The following is a 24077-nucleotide window of genomic DNA, read 5'->3' as shown; positions in this document are numbered from 1 at the left end:
ATTGTCGTTGGGTTTGAACGTGCTTTCTAAATGATCTGCAAATCGTTCTGCTTTCTGTTCGTTACTTCTAGCCCAGTTGCCGTTTTCCAACTTGATAGGAGTAGAATGAATAATTGGTCTCTTCATTCTTTTTGTTGCCTTCCATAACGAATAATCTGTGTTCTGGGCAGCTGTTAAATTACTTAAAAAAGAATTAATTGTTGAATTTTTTATATTCTGTATCTCCCTTTTTAGTTTTTGTGTAGCATTATTTAGACTAGTTTTGTCTGGTGGAACTCTGTATTGCTGCCATTTTTTTCTTAACTTCCTTTTTTCTACTATGAGTTCTCTGATTTCTTGTGGATAGTTGTTCCCTTTTGTTCTAGAAGTTATTGTGGGAGTATTTTCCCAAGCTACCTGTTTGATATTTTTTATAAAAACTTCTAATTCGTCATCAAGTTGCCTCGTGTTTCTCAATGGCACAGCAAGATTAATTTTGTGTTCAAGGTTTATTTTGAAGCTCTCCCAGTCAGTTTTTTTATTAGTCAATATTGGATTGAACTCTTTTTTAATCACTGTATCACTCATAGTTAAACTTATCGGTGAGTGATCAGAGTTGATATCCAGATAGTTAGCTGAGATATTTTTGTAAATAAAGAAATCTATCAGGTCTGGAATTTTGTTCCTATCGGTAGGCCAGTATGTTGGTCTACCAGTAGAGATTACTTCACCCTTTTGTTCCTTAACAGCTGACAATAGTTCTTTTCCTTTAGTTGTCTAGAGCCCTAGTGGGTATTCTTTGCATTAAAGTCGCCACCGATGATGTATCTTTTTCCTAAAGTGTTCATAAACTCTTTATATTGTTCTCTTTTAATGGAGTGTCTAGGAGGACAATATATTGTCCTCCTAGACTTATATATACGGTATGTGTTTTCATCTTCACGCAGACTGTTTTAGCTTGTATGTGCTCAGTTGCATATTTTAATTCCTCATGATGCAAGATGTTATCTTTAATTATGATAGAGCTTCCTCCTTTAGCTGCATTATCTGGGTGTACAGTAGAATATACTCTATACCCCCTAATTTTACATATGACTGTTTAGTGAATTGTGTTTCAGAAACGAGACACAAATCAATTTTTTCAATATCTAGTACTGCTTGAAACTCGATCTGATATTGTAACAGTTAATTTGCGTTCCACGCCATTATTCGGAGGTTCTTAGTCGGGTAACTGTGATATCGATTTGAGTTATTTTGTCATAAATCTTGGTCAGCTTTTCCAATATCATTTTTAATGTAATACCAGTTTCTTTTTCTTGTTGCGATGATGCATGTCTGCTTGCATTCTTTGTTACATCGCTGTAACTTTCACTGACCTCTGCCGTTTTTAGTTTTTTGCTTTCAATAACCGTATGGGGCGCTTTTATAACATTGTCTTTGTTTGTTCTCTCGTTTCTCATTATTTGTAATTTTTTAGCTACATAACATCCGCGGTAGTTTGCAGGATGGTTTTCTCCACAATGAACACATTTTGGTTTATCTTCCAGTGGTTTTTGGCAATCTTTAGTAAGGTGTTTCCCAATACATTTTACACATCTTGGCTCCTCTTTACAGTATTTCCACGTGTGTAAGCCTGACATCTTTTGCATTGTGGGACTAATCTGGAACTCCTTAATGGCTCGATTTCAACTTTCGTACTAAGTATGTCTGTTATGCCGTAAATTATATTTATATCTTCATCCTGTCTAAATGTTAGGATGAACATATCTAGTTGTCTTTTAGTTTTCCATTTGAATTTCTTGTCAGCTTTAATGGCTTTATATTGTCGTTTTTGTAGGTATTTTATTATTTCCTCCGGTGGCCATGAGTGATGTAATTTCTTAACAACTCTAATTAGGCTCTCTTGCTTATTTTCATAAGTGTGGTAGAAAGGTTACTCGTATTTAATTTCTCTATTAAAGCTCTGTAATGATCGCTATTGGCTGTATTAATTTTTATAACTTCACTGTTTATGATTTTCATAGTGAAGGTAATACCAGCCTCAGTCAGGAGCTTGCTGAGGTCAACAGTACTTTGAAAACCTTCTACTACAACCGGAGGTGATGGTTTATCTGCTTTTAATTTCATTTGTGATTCATCAGCACTTGTGGTTAATCCCGTATGTTGTTCGGCTTTTTCCAGCTGTGCTAATCTCTTTTCCATATCGGCGATTATTTGACTCAACAGTTGATTATCCATATTAAATCTCTTAACATTTTCTTCTGACTGACACCATGCATTATAAAGCGACTGCTCATTTTGCGAACGTTGTGTACTCTCTGCGAACATCGCATTATTTTGTTGGACTAGTAATGCGTCCGTTTCTGTATGAATAGGAAACATTATAAATATTTAAATATTTCGCTTACCTAAGTCTACTTGAATTTATCGTGATGGCTTACAGCCATGGCCATTGATATCACCCATGACTAATGATATCTTAATTACTACTTAATTACCACTGATTAGATAGCGGAGCTCTGAATACATCTATACACTTGGACTATTGGACGGACAAATCAATAATTAGCTTATAAATGAAATAAAAAATGTCATATATTGTCATTTAAAAAAATGACGTCATATTTTTGATCGATTTCCTTAGACAGACAAAGTCGAGCGATTTTTTCGAAAAGCTGAAGCCTACCAAATTATTAATGAAAGTTTGTACTTTTAGAGTCACCATTGGAAATAATTGAAAGGTCCCCATTTTGAAATAGTGAATATAAGCGCGCAAAAATAAGGAACATGCTGAGTTCCAAGAGATACTACTTGTCATATGATCCTATTTAAAATAATTTATAAAATGGCGCTCTTCCGCCATTGAATGATTACGCCACTACAACATAAAATATAATATAGATGTGCCTTAGTTGAGTTATATAAAAATTTATTAATTATAGTTTTGATTCAGAAAACAGGAAGCGGGAGCGGTTCAGACTTAAGATGTACAATGTACACTGTATAAGAAGTAAGAAGAAATACTAAGAACATATTATTTTATATATTACCTTGTTTGGGATCATATTTTTTCACGACAACTTTATCGGGAATAGGGGGTAACGGTGGTTGAATAGACGGTGGTGGCGGAGGTAAAACTAATTCCTCGTCGTCTTCTCCTTTCTCTTCATCGGAACTTTCTTCTTCCATGTCTTGAATTCTGGTGTCGTCGCGTGTCTTCCGATTGGTCTTGTCCTGCATACTACTTAAACCAGATTCCTAAAAGAAAAATACACACATTAAATTATACTTAAATACTATGTGTGGATTAATTACACATACAAATATTTTTTCAATACTTAGTTTAATAATAATACATAAACACAAACTACATTGATTTAATCATATTAAAATAACCATAGCCGTTAAACTAAAAGCCCTCAATACGTGGATCTATTTGGGCATATCTTCAAATTTTGCGGTTTCCAAAACAATCGGACACTAACTAAAAAGCTGATCGAATCTCAATTAGAACTTTCATCCGAAGGAGTAAGAGGGATGATAGAAAAAGACAACGAAAAGATTTAAACTACGTACGGGTATACTGTGCCCATGATAAATTCAAAATTTGTCAATATAACTATATTATACATATTTATATAAAATACACCAAAGAACTGTAACTACAATAATAGTTATCATAGAATTATCAGCATTAACTATGTTAAAATGGAGGTGGAAAAAAATTATCTGAAGAGTTCCAGAAACCCAACAATTAAAGAAGTGCAGGATGCCTTATATAGTACCGTAGCTGGTAAACATGTATTATAAGTACTGACCGATAAACGTGTTATACTAACAGACTAGAGTTTAAGGAAAATAAGAAAAATGGTCCCTTATCTTACCGTAACTGGTGATTCTTCCTCATCACTCTCTAGTTGCATTTCGATATCTTCACCTTCTTCTATTCTCTCTTGAATTAAGATACGGGCTCCGACTTCTTCAGGGGTAGTTGGAGCTGGAAAATTTCCAATTTCGAAGGGTTGGTAGTCAACAGTTTCGACGACTACAAACTCATGCCAGTCAATTTGTGCATAGGCAACTAAAACAAATAAAACATAAGAACAAATGTCTCTAAATATGTGGATATAACATATACTATGTGGATATGACATATATAGTTAACTGCAGTATCCCAAATAAAGTACGTGTCTCCTACTGGTGGGATAAGAGCAACAATATATTGGCTTATGGGGCAACATTGCATTGGTGGTGTGTTGGCTAAATCGTGCAGGACATGATACTGACAGAAAAGGCATTCAGATAACAAACGTTCAAAAATATTTTCAGGTCATAATAATGAAAATACCTTCTCCAATGTAATAAAAATTATGCTGAAATGATTAGGATCTCTCCTAAGGTAAAATGTTCCGAAAGACTTTGTTCCGATTTCCAAATGAAGACTATTTCATAGGGAACAACATTACAGGATAGAAAAAATAGGATAGGGTCTTAAGTCTAAGTTTTCCAGGCAAGAGTACGGAGTATGGAGTTAGTAGATGCACTTAAAAGAATGAGAGTACAAACTGATTGAATTCAAGAGACTAGGTGGAAAGGACAAAGGCGAAAAAACTATGTGATACAAATTGTGGTATGTAGGGAAAAGTAACGCTAGAAATGCTGATGGTATAATTGCTGATGGTGAAATGAAAGATAACATAGTAGCAGTTGTAAGAACGAGTGATGTCAGAATGTCAGAACGAGCGATGAAGAGGTGAGAATGTCAGTGAAATTTGTACTTGATGAAGAAGCATTGAATGTTGTGTGTGTATGCTCCTCAAACAGGCTGGATGAAAATGAAAGAAAAGCTTTCTATGATCAATTAGAAGACATACTGAGTGATATTCTATAATAGGAGAAAGTCATAATAGGAGGTAATTTTAATGCACATGTGGGCCAATCCAAGACAGGATATGAAGCAATACATGGCGAACTAGACTTTGGAACTAAAAATAAAGCTGGAGATGACATGCTTAAATTATCAACAACATTAGATATGGCGATTGTTAACACATTCTTTCAAAAGAGGGAAACTCAAATTATTACATACAAAATGGACAAAATTACTCCAAAATAGATGAATGTAATGTCTGGAAGGTAATAGTTAGTGAGACACTAAGTCAACAACATAAGTTATTTGTGCTGGACATCGAAGTAAAAACCGAAACTAAACCAAAATATCGAATAGAACCACAAAAAATCAAGTGGTGGTGTTAAAGGTGAAAAAGGTCTATTCAAAGCAAGAATAATAGAAAAAAAGTGTTAGAATATTAAACAGAGTTCTAATACAATTTAGAGGAAGATCAATTTAGAAAGTATCATTAGAGATACTGCTATTGAAGTAGTTGAAAACATTAGGAAAGAAGTTTGAGAATAAAGACACCTTGTGGTGGTTACAGTAATTAATAAAATCACTGTTGGGAGTGACCATTGGTTGGTTAGAGCAAAAATAATAATCAACATTAGACGAGATAGGACAGCAAGACAACAGAGAGGCATTCTAATAAATGGAAATCGATAGAAGATAGAGTAGCTTATCAGAATCTCATAACTTCAGAACTGAAAGAAGTAGAACATCTAAAAGAAAATGCATTAGATATAGAGGTGACAAACATGCGAATAAATAGTGCGATTCGAAACGCTCATAGAAAATATATGGAAAAAGGAAAAAACAAGATGGATAAACTCACTCAAGCTACTAAAGATCTTATAAACAAAAGAAGAGAATTGAAAGACCAATACACAGATAATTTTGTAACACTTAGACAGTTAAAACAAAGATATCACAAAATCCATTCGAAAAGATGTCAGAAATTACAACACTGATTACATAACTCAAGCCATTGATAAAAATAAAAGTAAGTTCTGCGCCGACAAATGACTGAAGGATCGAAAAATATTTGTAAACTTGTAAATAAAAAAGAAGAAACTACAACAAATAAAGAAGATATTTTAAAAATTGCTCAAGATTTTTACTCAGAATTATATAAGCGAGAAGAACTTCCAGATCCTGATCAAAATCAAATACTAAAAGTTCAAAATGTAGGCTCAGAAGACATCCCAGATATCACAACAGAGGAATTAAAATCAGCTCTCTCGGCGATGAAAAACAATAAATCACCTGGAGAAGATGGGATAGTCATTGAACAAATCAAAGAAGGTGGAGGAACGTTAGTAAATGTGTTGAAAAAGATGTTCAATACTTGTTTGACAAGAGGCGTAACCCCCTCCCAGTGGCATAATGCAATAATAACCATAATGCACAAAAAAGGTGACATTTCAAACCTAAAGAACTACAGACCTATTAGTTTGCTCTCCCATACATACAAACTATTCATGAAGATAATAACAAAACGGCTTGTGAACAAACTGGATAGTTACCAACCTTGTGAACAGGCTGGGTTCCGCTCCAGATACGGAACAAATGATCATCTACAAGTTATAAAAACGCTAATAGAAAAGTGTACAGAGTATAACAAGCCTATCTTTCTTATATTCGTAGATTATGAAAAGGCGTTTGATACTATAGATCATCATAAAATGCTTCGAGCATTGGCTGACTGCCGCATTGACTACCGATATATCGCATTGATTAAAAGTATTTACGAAACTGGTATAGCTTGTGTCCGCCTTCATGAAGATACCAAGAAGTTTCGAATAGAACGTGGAATTAGACAGGGTGATACTATCTCCCCTAAATTGTTTACAGCTGTTCTTGAATATATGTTCAAGCAAATGGAACGAGAGGATAACATGGGAATTAATATAAATGGGGAAGATCTGAACCACCTAAGATTTGCCGATGACATCGTTTTAATATCTGATAGAGTTGATAAAGCTACAAAAATGCTGCACACGCTCTATAAAGTGTCAAAAACAATTGGTCTTAAAATTAACACCTCAAAGACAAAATTTATGACCAACCTTGTAGTCAGCGGTAAAATTCTGATTAAGAGCCATAGCATCGATCAAGTAATAGCTTACAAATATCTAGGGCATGAGATTCGCTTAGGCCGAGATAATCAGACAACTGAAATACAAAGAAGGATAGGTCTCACATGGGCTGCCATTGGTAGATTTAATAACATTTTCAAGTCTGTTATCCCAGTTTGTTTAAAACTGTATATTAACTAATATTGAAAGATCAATATTAGGTATTACCATCAGAGATAAAGTACCAAACCTAGAAATAAGAACAAGAGCAGGAGTCACAGATGCAGTTGAAAAAATAGCCATGGCTAAATGGGCTTGGGCCGGTCATGTTGCCAGATTAACGGATGATAGATGAACCAGAAAGATTCTGGAATGGCGACCAAGGCAAGAGGCATATCGAAACAGAGGACGACCACCGACTAGATGGACGGATGATATCAAGCGCATAACCACAAACTGGATGCAAGAAGCACAAGATAGAAATAGGTGGAAAATTTTACGGGAGGCCTACGTTCAGCAGTGGACAAATATAGGCTAATTGATGAGATAAAAATAATAAAATACTAATTCATGAAAAGAATGTCAAAAAAAGATGAAAAAAGTACTTTCAACAGTTTAATATGAAGAATTTTACAGAAAACCACTAGAGCCCACGGAGACAGTAACAGCAATGGCCACCAAAATAACAAACGAGGAAGTGATTCAAGCACTTCAAAAAATAAAGAGAGGAAAAACAGTTGGACCAGATGATATTCCTGGGGATGTATGGACAGCAATAGGAGAGACAGGAATAAGTTGGCTAAGGTTTATTTAATAGAAGTCTAGACGTTGGACAAATGATAGACAAATGGAAAAACGGTATATTAGTACCTGTTTAAAAAACAAGGAAGATATACAACAATGTACAAACTACAGGGCCATAAAACTACTTATTCACATCATGAAATTGAAACAGTAATTTATAAACGGATTCGTGAAGAAACCGAAATATCCAATAATCCGTTAGGCTTTATGTAAGACAGATCAGTAACTGATGTAATTTTCATTATAAGGCAGTTGATAGAAAAATACAGGAATAGATAAACAAACGCCTAAATGGCATTCATTGATCTTGAGAAAGCATACGATAGAGTTCCTCGAAAGATTCTGTGGTGGGTATTCAATAAGAAAGGAGTATCCGATGAATATGTCTATACGCTAGAGGTAAATGGCCCTAACTCCACTTTTTTTATAGAATGGGTTAATATGATTTCCCTCGTTCATAGAATCCATTCTATGTTGTGGCAAAAGATGGTAATTGTTGCGTGCGGCCTAGTTATGGCGTTTAGAATAAGTCTTAACCCTATGTGTTGGGTAGTAAAACGTCGTATGTCCACAAAAATATTGTTTGGCGGTGCTTGATACCACAGTACGTAGTCGGCAAATAGTCACACTGACGTTAAAAAAGATGGGTTCAAGAGGAAAATAATTGGTACGAATTACTTTGGAACATAGCAAAAACTTAAATGTTGATGGTAAGTGTATGCTTCTTACTGATAACTTAAAATGTAGCATGTTTATTTTGATAAAAATAAAGTTTAGTTAGGGTTGTCGCACACCTTTATCTTAATCCATATTTCTAACTGAAACGTTTGTTTTTCTATGTAATATTTTTAAAATAGATTACAATGTTTCGAAAATATTTATTTACCTCATGTTTTATTTTTATTATTCCATTATTTAACGCTGTTGAAAACTTGTGTTGTTGGAGTTACGACATTTTACCATTAAAGCTTCCTTTTTTTTAGAATGTGGCAAACCTCATTCAGTAAAACAACGTTTGGACACAAACAATGCTGATGTAGCAGAAGTATCGTCCAGCAAATTTAAATAACAAATTCGAGCGATGAAGACCCTGACTTCATACCATCACCAGGTTCGCACCCAGCTTCAAGAAGTGATTCAGAGATTAACTCTGAAAATTACTACAAAGAAAGTAGGAAATCTGGAAGTTTGACCCAAAAAACCAAAGATCGTCATAGGAAAAAACTTAAAAATGAAGTTGTATGGAAATCAACTAAACGTAAAGAGTGCTACCTTGAAAGAGAAAACTCACTTACTCACATTACTGAGCACCAGCGTAAGAAAATATTTAGAAATTATTGGAACGCGATGAAAATATGGGATGTGAAAGGACAATTTGTTTTGGCCAGTATTAAACCTTCTTCTTCCTCTTTATAAGCAATTCTGCTTGTTCATTAGCGGATTAATACTTCTATGGAAGGTTGTCACTCCATCTTTTGTGCGGTAGGCCGATACTTCTTATTCCATTACTTATTCCATTCTTTTTTTCTATTTTGTATCCACATTTACACACTGTACGTTACATTTTCTTCTAATGTCTTCACTTCTCTTTCGATCTCTCAGCGTATTTCCTGTAATTCTTCTCAGTACTTTCATCTCTGCCGTTTCCAGTAGCCTTTGCGTTGTGGCTGTGTCGGGTCTTGTTTCTGAGTCTGGTTATTGGTCTTACACTAGCTTTATAAATTCTTGATTTCATCTCAGTGTTATTAAGGCATCCTGCCAGTCTATTTGCTTTTTGTATTTGATCTCTCACTTCTTTGTCCAGGTCTCCATAGCTAGACAGTGTAATTCCCAGGTATTTTATTTCCATTACTTGTTCAATACTGATGCCATCAACTTCTATTTTACATCTAGCTGGTTCTTTGCTGACTACTATTGTTTTAGTGTTATGAGATGAGATTGTCAAATTAAATTCTTTTGCTTCTATGTTAAATCTGTGGACCAGTCTTTGTAGACTATCTTGGGCTATCAATATTGCGTCGTCTGCGTAACAGAGTATTTTGATTCCTTTGTTTTCCATTCTGTATCCTCTTCCTTTGTTAACGCTTTTGATGATTTCATCAGCAGATATACTAGGAGACTTTGAGCACACCCCCTAAATCGCAACTCCAGGTCGTAACTGCCAAACGGCTTAACGTAGAATGACGTGTGAGGTATCGTTTGGAAGGGGAGGGGGTAAACAATATGTTGAGACAAAAAAAACGCAAAGACAATGCCAAAACGGCACTATATCATATATCTGTTGTTATTAGTCAGATTACTACATGTAACACGTTAAATGAAAGACGAGGAGATATCGAATACGTAAACAAAAAAAAAACAAAGATCTATGTATGATCCGTATCTCCGTTTCTATTGGTCCGATCCTTGCAAATGAGGCCTCGTTGGAAAAAGGAGGAGATATCGAATATGTTATCAAAGATGGCAGCATTGTCAAAACGGCACTATAACGGATCTTCGTAAATTTTTTTGTAAGAAGTATGAAGTCGATGGTATTACTTTAGAAGTGTGTAAAATATTTTTTCTAAACACAGTAGGTATATCGGAGACTGGTGAAAAATTCTTTAAGAAAATGTAAAGCTGGAGGTTTTGTTCAACCAGATTTGCGTGGAAAACACGAGCCTTATAATAAACTGCCAAAAGCAATTAAGAAATCAACATATACGACTTTTTCCAACCTATGAAAGCCATTATAGTATAAATAATTCCAAGAGGTGTAATACCTAGGAAGTGAATTGAGTGTTGATCTTTACACAACACAGTGTAGTGAAAACAAAGTACTAAAGTCTGGAACAGCAAAATTGTGGTTATACCGACACATATTCAACACACAATTTAATTTAGGGTTCACGCTTCCCGCAATGTTACCTGTGATCTATGCGATAGCCTAAAATTACAGTTGGACCAAAGTTTATCAGAGGCAGCACACTTTGCAATTCAACAAAAAATTAATGACTACCTAAATGATCCTAGTTCTGGTTAGAATATTAAAAAAGATAAATTTCTTTCTACTTCTAAAACAAAGGTGATTATGATAGATCTGCCGAAGTGTTCGCCAAGACCCCTTTTGACCAATGGTAACAGTTTCTATTCTTTGAAGCTATGGACCTTAAAACTTACTATTTACGACGATACAGATAAAAAGGCTTACCGTATGCTATGGGATGAAAGTATTGCAGGTAGGAGTGGACATGAAGTCTCTTCGGCCTTGGTCAAGTGGGCTCAGGATGTTTTGCTTGCGTCTGACATTGAGACGCTAATAATTTTGTGGGGCAATTGTCCTGGGCAAAATAGAAACATAATGAAAGCTCACACGCAAATGGAAGCTGATCACCTTCATACATTAACAGAAAGGAGCATTAGAAAGAAACCAACAATGACCATAATTACACCATGGGACTGGCAGCAGTTCGAGCCACGGGTTCGTGCGTTTTTAATATGCCATTACAGGATTTTAATTTTTAGAATTATGTCTTATTTTATGTATCTAATTCTCTATTCTTAAATAGAAAGATCGACACCGAAAAAATGTATTTTATATTTCATCTGCAGTTTGGCTAGAAGCTCGCCAAGACAATTTAGGAATTCTCTATTATAAAAATACATTCAGTAATATTGATGCAAAAATAGTCGACTTGGTCGATTTCCTCGAAAAGACCTTATTATACCTGCAGAATTACCTTACGGAAGTAATGCGCAAAAAAGTGTTAACCATAAAAAGTATGAACATTTACAAAAATTACTGGAATGGGTGCCAATTCAGTTCCACGACTTGCACAAAAACTTTGCTGTATGGGTATGAACGATTTGATACAGATTAGCTACTTCTATTATAACAAACTGTTTTGTACACTTTTCAAACAATAATTGTAAAATATTATTCCGATTAAAATAAAATTAATTTTAGGAGTTAAGATGTTACTTTGTTCTCACCTGTTCAAATATTTATGGTCAAATATGTCATAAAATTAAACCAAAGATATCACAAGGAAAATACGTTAGGTGGTAAAAAAACCTAGTACTCTTTGTCTTTTGTAATTTATGCTCTTCAAACATTAAAAACTTCATTTCTACAATATTTTAAAAAGTGAAGATAGGACCATTTACCTCTAGCAAAAAGATGTAAAGATTATTACATACATGTATGAGGGAGTAATAATTAGTGATAGGACAGGTGTGGGAGAGACTGATAAATTCCATGTGAATGGAGGATTGCACGAAGGCTCGTTGCTTAGTCCTTATTTATTCTCATTAGTGTTGAATCATAGAAACAGAGAAACTACAGGGTAACATTTCTACAGGAAATAGTGAAAGCGACTTGGATTAAAAACGAGAACAGTGGAGACAAGCTCGAGAAAAAAGGTTTAAAACTTAGTAGGACCAAAACAGAGTATTTGGAGGTATTTGGATTTGTATATGTTCATTTAAAGATGGAGTTACTACTAATAAATTGATATCTCTGGATGGCGAAATGATTGTGAAAAGTAATAGTTTTAAATACCTAGGAACTGTATAACAGAGTTATGGGGAAATAGATGTTGATGCATGCAGTAGAATTAGGGTTGGATGGATGAAATGGAAGGAAACTGAAGGCAAAATTCTATAAAACAACCAACCAACTTACCAAAAGACCAACTAGGTATTATGTACGGAACTGAATGTTCCGAACTTAGATGGATGAGTGGGTAACAAAAAAGGATAAAATTAAGAATGAGTATATTAGGGGAAGTCTAGGGGTGGCACCAATTGATGCCAAAATGAGAGAACATAGGTTAAGATGATTTGGTCATGTTCAACATCGAGATGTTCATCACTCAATACGAAGAATTGCTAATCTGCGGATTCCTGGGAGGAGTAGGAGAGGAAGACCAAAAAAGACCTGAGGGTAGATGTTTAGGTAGTACGTGTAAGTAAAGGGGATTGATATTGGTATGACCTAAGATAGAAACTTATGGAGAAATGTAATTAGGAAAGCCTATTCCGCTTAGGGATAAAGGCAATGAGAATGATGATGATATAGTTAACTGCAAACTTACCCCGTTCTCGTTCTAAAAGTTCCTCTTCCTTAGCTTTTTGTTGCTCTTGATACTTCAACCATTCTGCACGATATTTGACTTGCTCTAATACATTTTTCGGACTATTAGCCTCATTTCGCAGGCTCTCATGCATACTTTTTGGGGGAATAAGAACCTACAAAATGTATGACCAAATTAAATGTATTATATGGATGGTGTTATGCAAAAAGGAGTTAAACCACAAAACATTAAAAATTGAGTTATCCTAATCACATGGTAGATTATATTTTTATTTAAACTATGCAAAAATGATTTTTACATCAGTACTTAAAAGAGTGATACAAGTGAAATTTTAACACACAATCTGTGAATTCTTAATCTGCAATTTGCAAGTTTATTTTCCAATAAACACTTAACATCCTGTATCAACCCATATTGGACTTCCTAACAGCTAAACACCAGATTGGAGAGTCATCGTTATCTTCGATTATTTGGTTAATAAGACTTACGAGGATCAAAAACTGGGGGATTAAATAACTACCCGATGAAAGAATAACGAAAGCCCTTAATCATATTATGCTTTTTCTGGATATATGCCGCAATACTGTAGGCTTAATACAGAATCGCTAATCTGAATATACACAAAATGTACAATTTGTATGAGAACAGTATAGAAGACGGTGATAACCCAGTTAGCTTTTCCACTTACAAAAAATGTTTCTATTCTGAATGTAATCTGCGTTTCCAGAAACCTAAAAAGAATACCTCTATGAAGTGCGACCCATTCCAATCACAAAAAAATAAAGGGCTTAGAGGTGAAGCGGCAGATAATCTAAAATGAAAACATTCCAAAAATTTTTAAAAGGCAGAAGGTTTAGTGGAAAAATAAGGAAAAGATCTGAAATCTGCAAAAGAGAATCCTGAATTAGAAACTTTAACATTTGATCTGCAAAAGACCCATGCTTTTCCAAAGTTGCCGACTGAAATACCATATTAAAAAGGGCAGTTGAATTTGTACAACCTTGGCATGCATGTTGGTAGCACAGAAAAGGGGATTTTTAATGTTTGGCTTGAACATGAAGCTGGGAGAGGAACCCAAGATGTGGGATCCTGTTTCAGGAAGAACATAAAAGATCATGTTAATCCACATGTTAAAAACTTGGTTCTGTAGTGGGACTGTTGCGGTGGTCAAAACCGCAGTAGTAATCTAGTACTTTTAATAACCTCACATAACCATCTGTCTTTCGATTCTATCACTTTACGGTTCTTATTACCAGGACGTACCTTTCTGCCCAATGATTTAGAATTTCGAGCGCTTTTCAAAAATCCAACAGTGCTTATTCACGGATGTAGACTACATTAATGTTATGAAAGAATCTAGTAGAAATGGTTTCAATTGAGAAACTATTGGAATCTATCAAAAACAGCAAAGATGACTCAGAGTAAGAGAAAGTGAATTTGTTCAAGACTCATGAAATCATAGTTTTAAAGATTGAGCCTTTCTTGCTCTACATGAAACCAGGCACAACGGAAGAAAACGTACGGATAGTAGATGTAGAAAAAAGAAACAAAAGGTCGACTACAAAAATCGTTCAAAGATATGGAGTTGGATTAGCAATTATGACCAATAGGTAAACCACTATTCAAAGAAAAAATGAAAGATCTCAAAGAAATATTAAAGCTAGTACCACAAGATCTAAAACCATTTTATAATTTCTTTATAAAGCAGCTAAACAAAGTGCCTTTTTTTGATGATGTTAATGGTATTGGAGTACAAAATGTGAACTTCGACATTGATGAAGCGGATTAAAATTAAAATTTAAAAGAGAAATTCCCAATGGTTGGCTATATACCATAGTTTTAATAAACTTATTTAATAATTTTTATTGATTTATAAAGTTTCAGAACGTTTTCAATCCTATCGGATCATCATCAGTGAAAAACGTCTATAAAGAATTTGTAACTAGCCAGAGGTCAGATGACCCTTAAATTATATAATTCAAGTAATTAATATTATAATTATTAAGATATTAGTTCGATAACGGATTACATTTTTTAAGGGAACGCACAAATTCGCGGCTCGAACAAGGACTTTATCCACTGAGTAGCAACAACCAACTCTACTTTACTTCATAGTAAGGATTAAAATTATTTTAAACACTTTTAAAAATTTAAATTTTTAATTACCTATAATCAATTTGTCCAACACCAACAAGGGAAATGGAAGATCTGGTAGACCATTGTCTCAGTCAGAAGGTAGAACTTATTATCGGCTGCGATTCGAACTCTCACCACTTAGGCTGGGGCAGCAGAGACAAAGACGCTCGAGTTAAGTCTCTTTATGACTATATTATTATAAAAGATTTGTATATCTTAAATAAGTGCACCGAACCTACCTTTATTAATGTTCGTAGCCAAACAGTCATAGATATCACGCTGGCAACAGCTGAAATATCGAATAAAATTCAGAACTGGCAGGTATCGGAGGATATTTCTGTCTGACCACCGCTGGCTAACCTATAATATTAGTCTGGAAAAAAGCCTTATCAAATCGCGCGACCCTAGGAGGACGGATGTAGAAATCTACAACCGACTCTTAGAAGATGCTCTGCTAAATGGAAAGGCTTCAACTCCAGGAACTAATATAGAATTGGAAAGGTATAGGGTATCTATCCAAAACAAAATAAGCTATGCTTATAAAAAATCCTGTCCAATAAGGATGGTCCAGGAAAGTCGCAAAAGCAACTCTTGGTGGTGCACTGAATTGGAACACCTTAGAAAGATAGCAAGAACAGCTTTTAATAAAGCGAAACGCACCAAACTCAAAGAGGATTGGGATTCTTATCAATCAAATCTCAGAGAGTTTAAAAAAGTCTGCAGACAAAGACAAAGAGCTGCTTGGAGAACCTTCTGTGAGGAAATCGAAGATTTCCCGCAGGCTTCCAGGCTACAAAAAGCGCTCTCAAAGGACCCACATCGGCATGTCGGCATACTAACGAAGGAAGATGGGAACAAAACTTCCAACCTTCGCGAAAGTGCTGAGGTCCTGATGAAAACACTCTTTCCCGGTTCTAGTGTCTCAACAGCACCAAACCGGATGGAAGAAGCAATCATACCCTCAACAAACGATTGGCATCTCGCCAGAACAATGATTAATGAGGAAAAGATAAAATGGGCCATATCGTGCTTCACCCCTTTCAAATCACCAGGGCCTGACGGCATATATCCAGCCCTACTACAGTGGGGACTGGATATCCTTCTGCCGCACCTCGTGGAAATATTCAGAGCCTCTTTGGTTCTGAGATATATTCCTAGGAAGTGGAGAGAGGTACGTGTGGTCTTCATACCAAAACCAGGTAGGATGGACTACACCCTACCAAAGGCTTTCCGACCAATTAGCCTAACATCCTTTCTGTTGAAAACGATGGAAATGCTATGCGAGAGGTACATAAGGGATGAAGTTCAGGTCCATAAACCACTTCACCCAAATCAACATGCATATACTTCGGGAAGATCTACCGATTCTGCACTGCATCATGTAGTGGGAAGAATTGAAAGATCGCTGGATAATAAAGAATCCACCCTAGGTATATTCATAAACATTGAGGGAGCGTTTGACAAAACCACATTCCCAACTATCACCCAACAGCTCAACGTCAGGAATGTTCCCCTGGCCATAACGAATGGATATTCAGTATGCTCTCTAGTAGAGCAATAAGCATAAATGTAGAAAACGTTTCTGTTAGAGGCATGGTTACGAGGGGGTGTCCACAGGGAGGGGTGCTATCACCACTACTCTGGAACATAGTTCTAGATACCCTGGTTGACCAACTCAACAGCAACGGTTTCTACACAATAGCCTATGCATACGATATTGTTGTCCTGCAAAGCGGTAAGTTTGAGAACACACTATGTGAGAGATCACAAGTTGCTCTTCGACTAATAGAAACATGGTGCAAGGAACACTCATTATCTATAAATCCTAAGAAAACAGAGATGGTCCTCTTTACCAGGAAAAGAAGGATCACGGGCTTAATACCCCCAAGGATTCTAAGCTACAGTCTAATTTTTCTGACGAGGTGAAATACCTTGGTATTACCCTTGACAGGAAGTTAACATGGAACTCACACTTAGATGGTAGAGCTAAATGAGCATATATTGCCTATGAGCAGTGTCGACGAACGGTCGGACGCACCAGGGGCCTCACGCCCAGGGTGATCGCCTGGGTCTACATCGCTGTCATTAGGCCAATGCTAACTTATGGAGCTATTGCTTGGGTACCAAAAGTGCTACAGACAACAGCGATTAACAAACTAAACCATATTCAGCGGATGGCTTGCATAAATATAACAGGTGCCATGAAAACAACACCAACTGCTGCAATGGAGTTGATCATTGGCATCACGCCTCTAGATATATATCTCAAAGATATATGGATATCTCTAGTGACAATGATGCGACTGCGCTCAGCTGGTGCAAATCTTGATGTAGGAATGGGACAATTGAGAACTCGTTTCTGGCGGGGAGAGCTGGATGCGTTACCAGTACTACAGGCAGGCTGCGACTCAATTGAACCAAAGTTTGTCTTTAACAACCCCTACAAAATTGAAACAAGACAGTGTATGGAGACAAACGTGGCAAATGCCTATTGCATATACACCGATGGATCCAAAATGAAAGAAGGCTCAGGATGCGGGATATACTCCAGATCACTGAACCTAAGAATAAAGTGGGGTATGGGAAAAAATGCCAGCGTAGTTCAGACAAAACTGACTGGTATCTCCATAGCCGCAAAAGAGATAACTCAAAAAGGTATAGCAGGGAAAACTATAATGATCTGCACAGATAGCAGACAAGCGCTACTAACCTTGAATAGACCACGTGTCACATCAGGTTTAGTAATGGAGTGTCACGAACCACAAACCCAAGCTTCGGATGGTAATACCATCATCCTGAGGTGGGTTAAAGGACACAATAGGAATAAAGGCAACCGCATTGCTGACCAATTATCTAGGAAGGCGGCAGGCCTAAGACTCTTAGGACCTGGGGATCTTTTTGGTTGGTCAACTACAACAATCGCGGAAATTGTCAAATGTCACTCTCATACGCAAACCGTAAAAAGATGGGAAGAAGGGAAAGAATGTAAACTTGCCAGGATAACACTAAGTAACCTTGAAGAGTCAACATCAAAGAAGTACTTGGGAATGACCAGGAAAAATCTACGTTTGGCAGTTGGTTTTTTAACTGGTCATTGTCAACTAAGCAAACACCTCCACACACTGGGGCTAGCAGACACACCTCTATGTAGGAAGTGTGAACGAGAAGACAAAACTGTAGAGCATGTCCTATGTGAATGCCCAGAGTAATCGTTAATACGAGAGTACGCGTTTGGCGAGTCCTGGCCCACACCTGCCCACATAAGAGAGATGTCTCCTGGTGACTTGTCCACCTTCCTAGAAATGGCAGGATGGACAATGAGCTAAGGGTGACAGCTCCCTGCGAGGATGCACAATGGGTCAATTGTGGCCTAAGTGCTGCGAAACTTAACTCGCCCTCCCTACTCTACAGATACAGAATAAATTTGTTCCACATTTTGTATTAATAAAAGATGTTTTATAATTAGTATGTGCGTTACTGTATTTAAAAAAATTACTTTCTTGTATAACCTAAAAAGCAAAAAGGATTTATCCCATATTTTTTTACATATAAATAATTAATATTTTTTTAATTGTGTTGAAAAATTCATTCCAAATTATACTGATTTGATATATGTATCATAGGTATACTACGATAAAACATGTGATTTGCAAGAGATTATAAACTTTGAAGCTATTTATCTCAAAATCAGATTTGTGTGGATTGACTCTTTTTTTTTTTTCATAGCACCATCCATATATAATATGTGCATTAAATTTACTGTTGCTTGAAAGACTTTGGAATTTAAAAAAGTATTATATGGATTACCTTTGTATATTGTTCCAGTAATTTGGTGAAGTATTGAAATAATGAGTGTTGAGGCCTCAAAAAATCAAACTGTAGATTTCTTTGTTCTCTATTCATCAATTGTGTCAGAAAAGCTCTACCATTTCTAGCTACAAACTGAGCTGTAAGCTTAACAATATCTCTAAAAGAAACAATAAATATTAAATATATATTTCGAATATCTAATTCAAAAGGTGCAGTACGGAATTTTATATTTGGTCTGTTGGATCGTTGCACAATCGTCATAGTTCGTATTTATACGAGTTAAATAACATTCAAGTCAAACGTAGGTCACTGTAAGGATTAGAAAATGTTAAGTGCCACAATATTAATTTAGTGTTTAAAAATATTACTTCTTACTAATAGCTTATAAATAAAGAGTTAAAACAAGAAGTCGAGCACTAAGGTAATTATAAGTGTAAGTCGTCATAACAACTCTTTTTAAAAAAATATAAATTTAACGAAAATGGGTCGAAAATTTAAACAATACGAAAATCAGAAATACGAAACCACGACAAATGAGCTGTCAGTTGCAGGCAACTAAGTTCTCAGTGGACGAATTCATTACCATCCTTCGTTGTATTGACAATTTTGTTTGACGTATTATGTTGTATAGGGACAAAACCAAGCGATTTATTATTTTCTTACTTTTAAGTTCTGTGAAAAAAAAGAGACTAAAAAAATTGCGATTAATGTATTACTCAAAGATCCAAGAAACAGACTATAAGAATGATACTAATATTAGTAAGTTGGGACATAAAATGAAATGAATTATGACACGAAAAATATCTAGTAAACTTACAAATCTAGAGCTGAAATTGATGGTGGATCAGCTATAAATTCAAATTCTGCAGGTGTTTCCTTAGGTATAAAGGGTTGTTCTACCTGCTTTAAAATCTCCTGCTGTTTCTGTTGAGCTGATGCAGTAACAGAAAGTTTTGAGACGGCTTGAGTTAATCCAGAGGCAGGATCTTGTCCTAAAACAATGATATTTCAATTTTTGAACATTCTTAGAGGAAAGTTGTGTTTTATATTATATAGGAATCAGCAATTATACGTTCTCGGGTTTTTATTTTCAAGATATGGTCGATATGAGCGTATATTCAAATTTGGCTAAATTTCATCATTAATAAATATTAAAATTAATTACCTCATATTTTTTTTGTAAAAAATGAAAATATTGTAGATAAAATTAGTATCTACACAATAGGACAAACATAAAGAATGTCCTAAAATGAGATAGAGAGTATAACATAGATTGCTGGTTACAAAATATAAGAGCTCTTACCTGTAATATAAGAATGTCTTAAACACTAACGGTTAAAAAGCTATCCAAAGGTACAAAACGATTTATTAAAGAGAAAAAGAGAGAAAAACAAATAGCATAAATAAAATCAGTACAAATACATAAAGAACTAAACAAAATTCCTACTACTAAATACTACTTACTAGTTAATAAGTCTTTCGAAAGAGTATGTGCACTATTGTCTATCCAAGTCGTTATCACGAAGATCTTTGGCTAATCTCACTATTCACTCCACTAAAGATCGTATTTTGTATTTAAAAAAGGCGTATGATTCTTATTGCCAAGCCCAAGATGAAATAGAATCCTCTGAAGTTGAAGATGATGAAGGTGCAAACATCATCGATAATATTTATTTAAATATAAAAATATAGGAAGGAGATCTACGGAAGTGAGATGTTTTCAACGTAAAATGTCCAGCATAGTCCACTGAGACAAATTGAAGACAAAGGGTCTTGTGCCTGAAACACGGTTATAGTGAAGATCAGACATAAACTGGGTAACTGGTTTTGCTTTAAACCTGTGACATACAGGCAGTTGTGAATTATTTTTTTTATTTGAGTTAAACCCGAAAAAGGCCAAAATTTCATTCTGAAATGAGACCCATCATGGGATGTTTCTCATTGTAAGAGAGATGGGGAGCGTTGGCAAGTATACCTCCAACATGTAGTGTCGAATACTTCTGATCATAAAAAACATTTAGTTGCCTAAGCGATCTATTCGAGAGAGGTTTTCCACTTTTGAATTATTAGTTCCCTGTGAAAAGATCGTAATTGAAGGTATCGTACAATGCTTAGAGTTGCCGCTTCAATTTCTTCATTCTGTAGGGAAGATTAGAACAATGGGTGATTAGAGCTTTTATTCTTCAGATTTTTGATAAATCTAGAAACATAGGCCAATACTCTTTGCATGTGGTAGAAAGTCGAAAACTTAAAGAAAATGAATTCTAAGGATTCATTTACTTGTATTTCAGGGGAGGCCGTGGTTAACGTAACTTGTGTTGACCGAATCTCGGGTAAGTTTTGTGTTATGAGAATAATCTTAAACTGAGAAAAATCGAGAGGGTGCTTAATAAGAAACTCTAGGCCTGACAACCATAACATTGAGAGTTTGGAATTGCGTGTAATGTCCCTGGGACGAGTCGGAATATCTGCTACGTTTAGTTGAGATGGAATGTGATGAAAAGAGTAATCCTTAATTAGGGCAATAATCTTCTGCACACGATTATGAACATAAGGATTCAACGAAAGCCTTTTATTCAAAATCCAACTAAGAGCTACTACCGAATCGCTATAAATATAAGTTTGTACAATTGGCCAATTCCTCCTCAATACATTCGAAACTGATTTAGTTAAAATAACTCAGATCAACACAGCATTCAACAAGCAAGGTATCGTAAGATTTTGTTTAGCAGAAGATATTCGAGATTTGGAAGATACCAAACGAGAGGAGACAGAGTAATCCTCGTACACTACTCGCAAATAGGTACATGTTGCAAATATCTTTAGGGAGCTATCACAGAAGGTGTGAAGTTGAACATCTATAATTCGTTTATCTAATACTAAAAATCTGGGGAATTTCAAACGGGGAATGGATTGAAAACCATCAAGTTAAATTTTCCAATCATTTAACCATTCTAGATCGAAGATCAGTTCATCCCAACTAAGTTTAGCCTGCCATAAACGTTGCAAGAGAATTTTGGAAGAGACAGTGATATAACCGGCTAAATTCACTGGATCGAAAGTAGACATCAGAATACTAAGCACCTTTATCTTCGTGATTGACTGGCCTAAATCAAAATTTGGCGATGAAAATGTATCTGATTGTTGATGCCATTTAACTCCGAGGATTTTCGAAGAAGAATCACCTAAGTTATGGGTTAAGGGCGTCGAACTTTTGAGGCCATCTCTTCTCAAAAACTCTTCGTTGTTCGAGGAAACTTTGTGGAGATTAAAACCGTGTTTACCTAACAAGATTTTAAGTTGAGAGAACAAGAGTTCTAATTCTTCTAAAGAGTCACATCCACCTAAAATATCATCTACATAAGTAGAATACAAGAGAGTGTCACAGGCTAAAGGAAAATCATCCTTATTATTGTCCGCAATGTGTTTAAGAACCCTAGTGGCGAGAAATGGAGATGAGCATAAACCAAAAGGAACTCTAGTGAGCTGAAATGCATTGAATGGCATTTCTGGTGAGTCACGCGGGAGAAAATTGAGTAGGTGTAACTCGGAACTGTCTACGCATATCTGCATATACATAGATTGGATATCTGCTATTAAAACTTGAGTGAATGTGCGAAATCTTAAAAGAATGTCAATAAGAAGAGGTTGGATTAAAAACCCTTTATCCAGTTGATCATTAAGACAACCTAAAGGAGTTTTATTATTTGGATCAAATACTAGCCGTACATTTGTACTAGTCATTTTTTCTGACTGGAAAGTGGGGTAAATAATAATTTAGCCTATTTTCTGAGGTTAGGGGTTTTATAGGTACTCTTTAATCTGGTCATTGGCTAAATAATCTTGAATGATCTTGCGATAACTATCAAAGAGTTGTGGATCAGAGTGTAGTTTCCTCTCTAATTGGAGAAAGCGAGCCTTAGCTGCCAATAAAGAGCCTGATAATTTAATATCACTAATAGGGCGATTTAAATTTAAAGACACTTTGTATCGACCTGAGGGAAGAATTTGTACGGTCTTTAAAAACAGTTTCTGCGGGGTGCTCTGTATCTACAGAATCCTGAATCTGTGGAAATTGATCAGACTCAAAGATTTTTTTCACTAATCCATGTAACACTTCATCAGACAAGAGGGGAGTATCAGATACATTATTGATATGGCATGTGACCAAATTATTAAGATATGTGGAGTGATAATATCCTTTACTAATAGTTGAACTTGGGACCCTACCGAAGATTACGTAACCGAAAAAAGTTTCCTGTAATATTGATAGCTTTGGGCCAAGAGAGACTGTATTATTTAAAAGAATATCAGAATACAAATCAGCGCCGATCAATGGATGAACTGGGCTGGGAATTGCATAACGAGAATCCGCTAATGTAATGAAACTAGGAATATGAATTTGCCTTGCGTTTATTTTGATCTGAGGTAAATATCCATTAATACTTGGAATTACAAAGCAACTAGCATTTAACTTGTGATCAGTAGCTACCGAATAAATCTGCAAATGAGAAACTTTGGTGGAAGTGGACGTGCCAGAGTTAACCCCGTTAATTTTAATGGTCTGAGATTCTGTGCTCTAAAAGAGCTTTGACATAAATTCGTTTGTCAGATTTGTCAAAGAGATATACTTCAACTGTATTCAGTAATACTATAGAGTTGTTAGGAGTAGTTGAAACAACATTTGAGAGTGTAACCGCATTGGTGCTGCGTGAAACATTAGCTACAACTTCGGGAAGTGAGCGAGAAGTAGACGGGTGGTTATCTACAGAACTATGAGTATTAGAATTCTGAGGAACAGAACTACAGTTACCACCGAGAGACCTTGACGGTTGAGAGTGAGCAGAGGAGTGTGACGTCCTGATCTCGATATGTAGCAGAGAATTATGACGTTGGTTACAGTGAAAACACGTTTTACTACTAGAACAATCTTTCATCAAATCATCTAAACAATTAAACCATAACGAATGCTGCTTGACAAATTCACGTCTAGAGGCAACATTTTGGGACTTAAAATCTTTACAAACATAAATAGAATGAGACTTGTTTTTACAGTATGCACATGACTTATTAAAGAAACTAGACCGAGACGATGCCATATTTTGTTTAGCATCAGTATGGGTATGACATGAAAATCGTACATCTTTGTTACCGGACTTATCTGTGGTGATGGAAAGCATTTCTAAATGGCGGACTCGATTTTCTATCGCACTCATAAATTGGGAAATATTTGATTGCTCAAGTTCATGTTCTTGAGAAAATTCTAACTGTCGAAGTGTAGCATTGTCTAATTTCTGGCTG

At 35.6% G+C, this 24077-nt stretch overlaps 1 protein-coding gene across 1 annotated transcript in view; it reads right to left on the bottom strand.

Moving 5' to 3' along the window:
* Sf3a1 (splicing factor 3a subunit 1) overlaps positions 1-24077 on the bottom strand; it is a 69805-nt gene that overhangs the window by 27223 nt on the left and 18505 nt on the right. Inside the window, exons 3-7 of the mRNA XM_072529790.1 lie at positions 19594-19768; positions 18774-18933; positions 12831-12984; positions 3864-4060; positions 3030-3237 (exon numbers count right to left, since the gene is read on the bottom strand). Of these exons, the coding sequence (XP_072385891.1) occupies positions 3030-3237; positions 3864-4060; positions 12831-12984; positions 18774-18933; positions 19594-19768 (894 nt within the window). The remainder of the gene's footprint in view (positions 1-3029; positions 3238-3863; positions 4061-12830; positions 12985-18773; positions 18934-19593; positions 19769-24077) is intronic.

This window comes from Diabrotica undecimpunctata, chromosome 4 (assembly GCF_040954645.1).
Source record: "Diabrotica undecimpunctata isolate CICGRU chromosome 4, icDiaUnde3, whole genome shotgun sequence".
NCBI classification, from domain to species: domain Eukaryota; kingdom Metazoa; phylum Arthropoda; class Insecta; order Coleoptera; family Chrysomelidae; genus Diabrotica; species Diabrotica undecimpunctata.
The sequence above is the reverse complement of the archived record's forward strand: the minus strand, read 5'-3'. Positions and strand labels throughout refer to the sequence as shown.